Source organism: Drosophila mauritiana, unplaced genomic scaffold (assembly GCF_004382145.1).
Source record: "Drosophila mauritiana strain mau12 unplaced genomic scaffold, ASM438214v1 Y_18, whole genome shotgun sequence".
NCBI lineage: Eukaryota > Metazoa > Arthropoda > Insecta > Diptera > Drosophilidae > Drosophila > Drosophila mauritiana.
In genome coordinates this window covers 45,684-56,353 of record NW_022881564.1, presented here as the reverse complement: position 1 = coordinate 56,353, position 10,670 = coordinate 45,684, and the positions used below count along the sequence as shown (strand labels likewise).

The following is a 10,670-nucleotide window of genomic DNA, read 5'->3' as shown; positions in this document are numbered from 1 at the left end:
TAGGGGTCTTCCTTCAATTGGTTGGTCTTAATAATTCTTTGTTGGAGTCTTCTTTCAATTGGATCGTCTTGATTATTATTTATTGGGTCTTCCTTCAATTTTTTATATAGCCTTTTTTTTAAATTTGTTTGAATTTCTTTGGGTTCGTAGTTGAGTTCTGAATTTTTTTATTATTGTTCTCGTAATTGTAATAAGTATCAGTCCACCTTTTATATTAAATTCTTAATTGGATTATTGCATTAATTGATTTCCAATTTTGTTTTTCCACGATCACTGCCACAGTAGTTAGATGTCGTTGGATTGTTGTGGATGTTTTAATTTTTCCACTAAAAATATGGATTGTTGGCGGGCGCGAGTTCCGTTTTATATTTAACTATTTAACTTATTATCGTTAATATTTATTAGAACTTTAAATACGCGGCCACACGTTGGCGCCAATTAAAATTGTTACTCTTTATTTATTTAAAAAATAAATTTATTTTTTATTATTTAACTTTATTCGGTGATAAACTTTTTCACTTATACTATTACGAGACACTTTGTTGGTAGCTTATCTTTAGCTTCAAGCTTTGACGATCTCGTCCCGATTCAGACTGATCTTCAAATTCTAAGTCCTAATCCAATCAACCTCGCCAGAAGCTTTTCTTTCGGAAAATTACCGAACTTTCGATGAAAGCTTTATGCTGAAATTATTCAATTATGCTGATCGATGCAGTTTTTGATTGTTGCGCAATAAGTTGGCCGTGGTTTGGTCTCCAAGCGGAAGCTGTGTTTACGTTAAGTTTGGGTTGCTTATTTAGCGGGGAGATTGAGAATTGAAATTTGTTTATAAACTGTGGAAGGAGCTATGTTCATGGGTTGGATAACTTGCATGCAGCCAGTAAGAACCTGTAAATGAAGTTTCAGATTCGTTATTTCGTTACCGTCCTTATAGGTCTTTACAAAGTCTTTTGTTTCGTTGTTGTATTCTAAATCTTTCTTCTGTTTATTTATTATTTCTTCAATGGTTTCTTGTCTTTCTGCTTGTTCTAGGTTAGGATCATTTGCTACCTTCCTACCAAAAAATAGATCGACTGGTTTTTTGTTAGCAGTAGAGTGAATAGGGTAATTGTATTTAATTACAGATCTGCCTATAAGATCTTTTATGGAGCTATGGAGTTTTTCTGCCTTTTGACATCTCATGACTTCAGTCAAGGTTGAATGGAAACGTTCGATTTGTCCGTTTGCCGCGCTATGGTAGGGTGAAGCTTCGAACACTTCCATATTATATTTCTCCTGCATCATTCTCGTTATTGAACCCGAACTTAGCGATTTTCATTATCTATTACCACGATTTTTTGGTATACCAAAATTCCTTAGTAATTCCTCTAGAGGCTGTTTTTACATGTTGGGTCGCCCTAGATTTTACAATTTCGCTTGCGCATATTTTGAAAATTTATCAACTTGTTTACAGGTCAAGTACAGGTCGATGTGGATCATATGACCTGTATATTGGGGTAGAGGTGTTCTCTGTATTTTTGGTTTTTTCCGGATGTCTCTAGTATTTGTGTTCTTTACAGACGCTGCATTCTTTTACGATTTTCTCAATTTAAGCCCTCATTTGTGGGAAATAAAAATGTTGTAATATTTGCTGTTTATTTTCTTTTTCACTACGATATCTCTTTTGTGTTCGTTATCATTCTATTTTCCTGATAAGCTTCTACTACTATTTTTGATGAAATTCTGGTCCTAAATTTACTAAAATGCTGTGGTTATATTTCTTGTAGGAGGCCTTAAGTGAGTTTGTCCGAGTGAAGTCCATTTTATTTATATATTAAAACAAGTTTTTAAAAATCGAATGAGGTTTCCTTTATGGTATATCTATGATAGGTTAAAAAAATTATTTCAAATTTATAAGAGGCCTGGATTCCTATTTTCAGTATTATTTGATTCTTAAAGACGTTAAGTTAACCATTGGAATTAATCTTTCTGGCGAGCTACTACTGTGAACTGTTGCGGTGAGGGTGTTTATTTCATCGTTTGTTTGAATGGGTTGTCTACTTAATGCGTCTGCTACTACGTTTGATTTCCCTTTTTTTTTTGTTTGAAGCGTAGTGCTCTTCGGCTTTACTCAGAGTTCTTGAAATAAACATTATGGGTCTATCTTCTTGGGACAATAATGCTCCTATTGCATAGTCTGATGAGTCCGTTGTCAGTTGGAATTCCTTTTTAAAGTCAGGGTGAATTAACATAACTTCATCAGATGCAAGAGCTTTCTTTAGCTTATGAAAGCGTCCATTGCATTCTCATCGAGACTTATTAGAGTTTTGCTTGAAGTAGTCTTGGAGATCAAAAATCCCAGGATTTCTACCACTTTAAAAAAAAATTCGCACTTGTTCTGACCTTCATATTTGCCTCTTCTAAAGCTCGGAAAATTTTAATACTGCCCGCTTGCAGGCTGTTCTTCTGTTTTGCTAAATATGATGATGTCGTCTATATAGACGAAGCATCTTACACCGAAGTTGTCTCCAAGTATATAGTCTAGTGCCCTTTGAAATATAGAGGAGGCGTTTTTGAGTCCAAATGTGATCTCGTAAACTCATATTTACCCTGATTCACTGAAAAAGCTGTTTTCTCTATGTCGGATTTCCTTAAGGGGATCTAATTGAAACCGCTTTTTAAATCTATAACGAAAAATAAACTGTTTTTTTCCTAACTGTGCAAGGACAAAATTAATGTCTGGGATCGGGTACCTATCGGGAATGGTGGCCATATTCAACTTCCTATAATCAATCACCATTCTGGAATTTTTTTTGTCCGATGCATCTACCTTCTTAGGCGATCGGATATCGGAGAGATGTAGGGCGATCGTGATGGTCTTATGACTCCATTTTCGAGTGGCTCCTGTATTTTTTCCCTACTTCTTTCCTGAGTGCTTCTGGATAAGGATAGTGTCTTGAATAGATAGGGTCGCTGTTAGTACTTCTAATCGTTGCTACCACTTTGTTTTAAACGTTAATTTTTCGTTTGGGTCACTGAACAGTATTAAGAATTCTGAACAGATCTCTTTCATAATTTGTTTTTGAGTGTTATTGGCGTGTTCTAGTCGGAGATTGTTTACTTCTCGTGAGGGTTGTTGATTTAATTTAATTTTTAGTTTATATGCTATCAATGCTATGTTGATATGCTATGAATCCTTGTCTTGAAAATATGTCTATTCCTATTTCTCTTATTGTGTCATTTCCTATCAGCGCCTCAAAGGACTCGAGTGCTGGGAAGACGAAAAAATTTGAGGTTACTGTCTTTGAACCCGAACGGGTTTGCTATTACGTGGTGAGTCACTAAAACGGTGCCACAAACATATATTACATGGAAAGGTTTTTCATTTTTTTTTTGGAATTGTTGCATAAAATTGGGTGTATGTAATTTTTATTGGAGCCTGTGTCTATCAGCATTTTGATCATTCCTCGCTCACCGATTCTACAGTTTATGTACGGTAAGGAGGAGGATGTTACTCTAAAAAATTAAGATAAACGAAGTCGGATTCCAATGGTTCGTTGTTGTCTAGCTTCTGTTCTTGATCATATTCTTGTGCCTCACTATATTCGGAAGTTGTCCATGGATGTTCCTTTGTCTTTTGTCAGTATGTCCAAATGTCTACTGTGCCAATGGTCTTTAAATTATAGTGTCATGAAATGGTCTGTACATGTAGTTTATGGGTCTTGTCTGCATACTTTGATAGTGGGGCGATGGGCGTGGAGGGTGTGCCAAAAGTGGTTTCCCTTAGTTGGTTACTACTTCTGTAATATTGTTGCTGTGGAGGGTTATAAGCCCATCGAGGAGTTGTGGCTTATAGGCCAATTGGGGAAAGAACTGTTGCCGAGACGTTGAGAGTTTGGTTGTGTTTCTTCTTGGCAATGGTGGTGCTGGTCCAGGAGGAACGTTGAATTCTCTCGAATTGGCCTGATTATTATTGGCGTAATTGATTCCGAACTTTTGATTTTCTAACTTCTCACATAACTGGAGAGCCGATGGTAAGTCATCTGGTTCTTTGGATCCCAATAATCTTGGTAAATTGCTTTGAGACCTCTAACAAAGGTGTCAAAGACCTTGTCTCGATAAGACTTAGCAAAAAATATCCATTGAATACCTGCTCATTTCCATACAGGTAATTTTATTCAAAATTAGCGACAAGTTAGTGTAGACGCGTTGATAAAATTCTGATACCGTCTGGTTGCCCTGTATTAGAGACGTCATTTGGTACTCGAGTGTAGTAACATCTCGTTGTCAGCGTAATGAGTCGTCAAGCATTTCGAGATAGCCGTCCAGTTGAAGGGGGTTTGATATGATTCTAAAACCGAATCAGCATTTCCCACGATCTTGTTCCTGATGACGTAAAGAATCCCAAAGTACCTTGGTGAGCCGGCTGTTGTTGAATAAATTTGCAAGATTCTTTCTACACTTTTTTTCCAAGAACTGAATTCTCCCGCTCCTGAAAATTTCTTAAGGCACTTTACTACATCGATGTTTACTGGTTGGTCCACTAATTGAGGGACCCCTGGGTTTAAACTATCCTCTATCATTCTCTGTACCATTACGCGTATTCCATCTTGCAGACCAGCCATATTGATGGAAAGCAAGGACCAGCACCTGCTGGTTTGCAGGTGCGTTCAAAATGGGGGGTCTTACGAGGTTATTTGGATTAGCCATTTTTTCTTTTTTTAATTTTAGTTCGGCAGTAGAAAAAAAAGGTGTGCGGAATTGGCAAAAATGAAAAAATATTTATATTGTAGGTTTCGATTGCTTTGCAATATGATAATGATTTTTATAGGTTCTTTTAAATTTAAATTATAGTTTGTATTTCTGTTAATTGTTTTTAATTAATGATCAAATGTTTGATTTATTAAGGTTTAAGAAAGATTTTTCTCAAAATGCTTGACTTTACTTATTTAAAATTGACTTTTTTCCTAATTTTTATTTTAAAGTTTATTTCTTGTTTGAAATTTCAATTGTTTAGCTTGAATATCTATTTCTTTTTGATTTTGCTTCCACTTTATACTATTTACATTATAAAATACATCCTGGACTGGCAGGCATTTAGTCTTCCTTTTCGCTGATCTACTGGGGTACCTCTTCCAGCACCACCGAACAAGTTGTCTGCGACCAACGTCTGCAGACCGATGTAAGTGAGTTCACTTGCTTTTTGGACTTTATTGTTTCGCTGGAGCAGCCAATTTGGTGCCTTTATCAGCAGTGGTTCGTTTTAATCCTTGGCACTCAAATGGGTGTACTAATTGTTTTTTTTTTCCCGAAAACGCCCCGCCCACAAGTTTGAAAAACTCCACTCTATTTATACTCCAAATATATCGCGTGCACACTTTGGCGCATTCAAATTAAATATTTTCCAAAATTCCTACCAAAATTCCCTAAAAATGTTGAAAATTCTCGGTCTCATTTAGACTAGCTGAGCACTGGTAGCAAATAGTCGGGAGAGTTGTCTGTAGCGTTCTCTCTGGCTTTTTGTGGGGACCAGGGTACCAGGAGAGTGCCAGGTATAATAAAATCACCTACAATTTTCAATTGCTTCCTATCGAACAGTCTATTTGAGGCAGATAAGATATTCTGAGAATTCTAAAGACGGTGGAATGTAGTATAAACAAATGTATCCGGAATGACAAATGTAGGCAAACGAATTCTACGTTACGGGACTCTCCCCGTCTGGAGAGACGATTATGCCTGTATATTGTGTACAAACTTAAAAAAATATCAGAGTTAATTCTCCGGCTTTAAGCAAGTCTCTGTAAACACAATGATATTTTATGCAAAGAAAATGCTATCTCAATACAATTTACTTGGTTATGAAGAAGTAGATGAGGATGATGTTTACTTCCCCGTGTCATGTTTTTTTCTTTTACATCTTAGCTTTAAATTCTTTTACCACCATACTATCATGACAAAAAATCACCAGAACTTACATTACCTTTATTATCTTATTGTTATTGTTTTGTCTTGCATATAACACAATAATAATAACATCAAAAAATTTCGTATTTAGTGGAACCACCGTCAAGTTGATTGCAAATCGGATTGCCGATATTTATTTTGTCAATTCCAGATTAAACAAAACCATTTTTTATACCCGTTACTCGTAGAGTAAAGGTTTAAGATTGCAGAAGGCAGAAGGAAGCGTTTCCGACTATATAAAGTGTATATATATAGCCTGAGATTCAGTATACAGATTCTAGAGACTGCCACGCCCACACTCTTGAAAAACGTGTTGATACTTTTTAACATTTTATTAGTCCTATTATTTTATATCGAAATGCAAAAAATTTTCCACTATAACTCCCTAAAACCGACTAAAACTGCCACATTATTGAACAATTTTAAATTTCCCTGAACAATGATGAAATTATGCAAATGTACCCAGTAGAATCTGATTTAAAAAAGTAGGACTTTTGGGAGTATTACAAATTTCCGGCATTGTTATTTAATAATAATAATATTTCTTATTTAATACTTGCAATTTTTTTTTCAATAAGCTACGTAAATGTTTTCCGTAGGAGTAGGACGTTTTCTAATCATCATTTGAGGGTATTTTAAATTTTCGGCATTGATATGTGGAAATCAATACTCATTCTAATTTGCTTTTTACAATTTTATGTTTTATCGTCAAATCTGTATGTTTTTACTAACCGATCTCATACCTTCGGGAAAGGCCGAGTAATAATAACATTGCAGTCCTTACATCAAAAATGGTTTACTACGAAAGTCTCTTTAAATGGATACATTTTGGTAGATTATTTTCAGACAAATTCAAGTGAGCGAAAAGAAGCGTTTCTTTGGTATAGGACCTCGAATTTAGAAAAAACGTTGGCCTATTTTGGAATAACCACGGATATGCAAATACCCTATGGTGAGTGTTACTTCCATGCTTCCGAAGTTAATTTTTTTTCAAACGGTTTCTTTAGTGTGGTTGCTTTAATTACTAGTGACGGCTTTTTTGGAAATGAACTACAGGCCAAGACTTATACATTCGTTAAAACAAACTTGCATATAACTTGTGAGCCTACATTTTATATTCCTCGTTGTCATGACTCAAGTCGTCCACTACACTATGAAACTTCAAAGGTTGTGGTCATAAGGGCTGTATTTACTCGACACTGTCCTATGGACAACTTTATTCAATATTATTGGACTCTTCATGACAGTACGGAGACAGGTAAGGTGTCATTGGTAGTAGATCATTTAAACGTATTTTTTATATCCCTTACAGAACTTTTGGGTTTTTTGGCTGTGACTATGAGACCAGAATTTAAGATAAAGAAATATCTTCTTAATTTGAGCCAACAGTCACCATTAAATCGAATGGTGCTAGTTCGTGTCAATGCTAAAATAGTTGGGCGCCGCGTACCTCTTGTTGCAAGGGTGAGTAAAATTAAAATGTTATACATATTAGCTTTATTCCGTTACAAAGGATAAGCTACAGCTTTTCAGCTGGATTTCTTGTCAAAAAAGGTCAAGAAGTATTTGAAATATTTCATAAAAAAGAGTCCACATACATCTGCATGAATTATTTCGAATAATGACTTAGCCCAAAGCCCAGAAACTTTTCATACGTATGTTATGTTATACCGGTTACACCTAGAGTAAAGGGCGTTGTCGCGGAACGGTTTAGGGATATCGATAGTCGAGTCTCTAACCACTAGAAGCTTGAGATATTTGTGTCAGGATTTCGATGTATATGTAATTCGGCACACTAAATCTATAATAGCCAAGCCATTTTTGGCGGATAGAATTACTCCGTTTTGAGCTATCACATTGAGACGGGACGATTGTATTGCAGGTTAAGTTTGACCAATGTGTATTCTGTTTGTTATCGAACACGAGGTGTTTTTCATGGATGTTCAGAATTTCCCCGTGATCAGCCGAGCGTCGAAATTTTCTTTTATTCGCACTCTGCGAGACGATACTTACTAAGCATTCGTCGACTAGTAACCTGCAGCCCGTAGCAACAGGGAAGCTTACGGACACCACAGGCCTAGCCAAAGACACTAGAATAACAAGATGCGTAACGCCATACGATTTTTTGGCACGCGATTTTTTCGCCGTGGCTCTAGAGGGTACTCCAGGCTATCTCGAATTTTTGTTCGAGGGTGAGAGAGCCAAGAGCGCTACAGCGAACAGCTCTTTGCTACGCATACAGTAATGGCAGACAACTGTATGTGTGCAAGTTATCGAACCCATGAACATAGCTCCCTTCCACAATTTATAAACAAATTCCAATTCTCAATCTCGTCGGAATTGCCCTTGTCTTTGTTTTTGTCATTGCCTTTGCCAGCACTCAGCTACCCGCTAACATAAGCAACCCAAACTTAACGTAAACACAGCTTCCGCTTGGAGACCAAGCCACGGCCGATTTATTGCGTATCAATCAAAAATATCAATCATATGATAAGCTTCTACTACTATTTTTGATGAAATTCTGGTCCTAAATTTACTAAAATGCTGTGGTTATATTTCTTGTAGGAGGCCTTAAGTGAGTTTGTCCGAGTGAAGTCCATTTATTTATATATTAAAACAAGTTTTTAAAAATCGAATGAGGTTTCCTTTATGGTATATCTATGATAGGTTAAAAAATTATTTCAAATTTATAAGAGGCCTGGATTCCTATTTTCAGTATTATTTGATTCTTAAAGACGTTAAGTAACCATTGGAATTAATCTTTCTGGCGAGCTACTACTGTGAACTGTTGCGGTGAGGGTGTTTATTTCATCGTTTGTTTGAATGGGTTGTCTACTTAATGCGTCTGCTACTACGTTGGATTTCCCTTTTTTTTTTTGTTTGAAGCGTAGTGCTCTTCGGCTTTACTCAGAGTTCTTGAAATAAACATTATGGGTCTATCTTCTTGGGACAATAATGCTCCTATTGCATAGTCTGATGAGTCCGTTGTCAGTTGGAATTCCTTTTTAAAGTCAGGGTGAATTAACATAACTTCATCAGATGCAAGAGCTTTCTTTAGCTTATGAAGCGTCCATTGCATTCTCATCGAGACTTATTAGAGTTTTGCTTGAAGTAGTCTTGGAGATCAAAAATCCCAGGATTTCTACCACTTTAAAAAAAAATTCGCACTTGTTCTGAACCTTCATATTTGCCTCTTCTAAAGCTCGGAAAATTTTAATACTGCCGCTTGCAGGCTGTTCTTCTGTTTTGCTAAATATGATGATGTCGTCTATATAGACGAAGCATCTTACACCGAAGTTGTCTCCAAGTATATAGTCTAGTGCCCTTTGAAATATAGAGGAGGCGTTTTTGAGTCCAAATGGTGATCTCGTAAACTCATATTTACCCTGATTCACTGAAAAAGCTGTTTTCTCTATGTCGGATTTCCTTAAGGGAATCTAATTGAAACCGCTTTTTAAATCTATAACGAAAAATAAACTGTTTTTTCCTAACTGTGCAAGGACAAAATTAATGTCTGGGATCGGGTACCTATCGGGAATGGTGGCCATATTCAACTTCCTATAATCAATCACCATTCTGAATTTTTTTTTGTCCCGATGCATCTACCTTCTTAGGTGCGATCGGATATCGGAGAGATGTAGGGCGATCGTGATGGTCTTATGACTCCATTTTCGAGTGGCTCCTGTATTTTTTTCCCTACTTCTTTCCTGAGTGCTTCTGGATAAGGATAGTGTCTTGAATAGATAGGGTCGCTGTTAGTACTTCTAATCGTTGCTACCACTTTTGTTTTAAACGTTAATTTTTCGTTTGGGTCACTGAACAGTATTAAGAATTCTGAACAGATCTCTTTCATAATTTGTTTTTGAGTGTTATTGGCGTGTTCTAGTCGGAGATTGTTTACTTCTCGTGAGGGTTGTTGATTTAATTTAATTTTTAGTTTATATGCTATCAATGCTATGTTGATATGCTATGAATCCTTGTCTTGAAAATATGTCTATTCCTATTTCTCTTATTGTGTCATTTCCTATCAGCGCCTCAAAGGACTCGAGTGCTGGGAAGACGAAAAATTTGAGGTTACTGTCTTTGAACCCGAACGGGTTTGCTATTACGTGGTGAGTCACTAAAACGGTGCCACAAACATATATTACATGGAAAGGTTTTTCATTTTTTTTTTTGGAATTGTTGCATAAATTGGGTGTATGTAATTTTTATTGGAGCCTGTGTCTATCAGCATTTTGATCATTCCTCGCTCACCGATTCTACAGTTTATGTACGGTAAGGAGGAGGATGTTACTCTAAAAAATTAAGATAAACGAAGTCGGATTCCAATGGTTCGTTGTTGTCTAGCTTCTGTTCTTGATCATATTCTTGTGCCTCACTATATTCGGAAGTTGTCCATGGATGTTCCTTTGTCTTTTGTCAGTATGTCCAAATGTCTACTGTGCCAATGGTCTTTAAATTATAGTGTCATGAAATGGTCTGTACATGTAGTTTATGGGTCTTGTCTGCATACTTTGATGGTGGGGCGATGGGCGTGGAGGGTGTGCCAAAAGTGGTTTCCCTTAGTTGGTTACTACTTCTGTAATATTGTTGCTGTGGAGGGTTATAAGCCCATCGAGGAGTTTGTGGCTTATAGGCCAATTGGGGAAAGAACTGTTGCCGAGACGTTGAGAGTTTGGTTGTGTTTCTTCTTGGCAATGGTGGTGCTGGTCCAGGAGAAACGTTGA

General features: G+C 36.6%; 1 protein-coding gene across 1 annotated transcript; it reads left to right on the top strand.

Moving 5' to 3' along the window:
• Window positions 1–6,680: 6,680 nt before the first annotated feature.
• LOC117150012 lies at window positions 6,681–10,670 on the top strand (the record flags this gene model as incomplete). Its single annotated transcript, XM_033316891.1, has 4 exons — window positions 6,681–6,702; window positions 6,779–7,201; window positions 7,256–7,407; window positions 10,545–10,670. Coding segments are annotated over 4 exons (723 nt in total), but the record flags the coding sequence as incomplete, so codon positions are not given.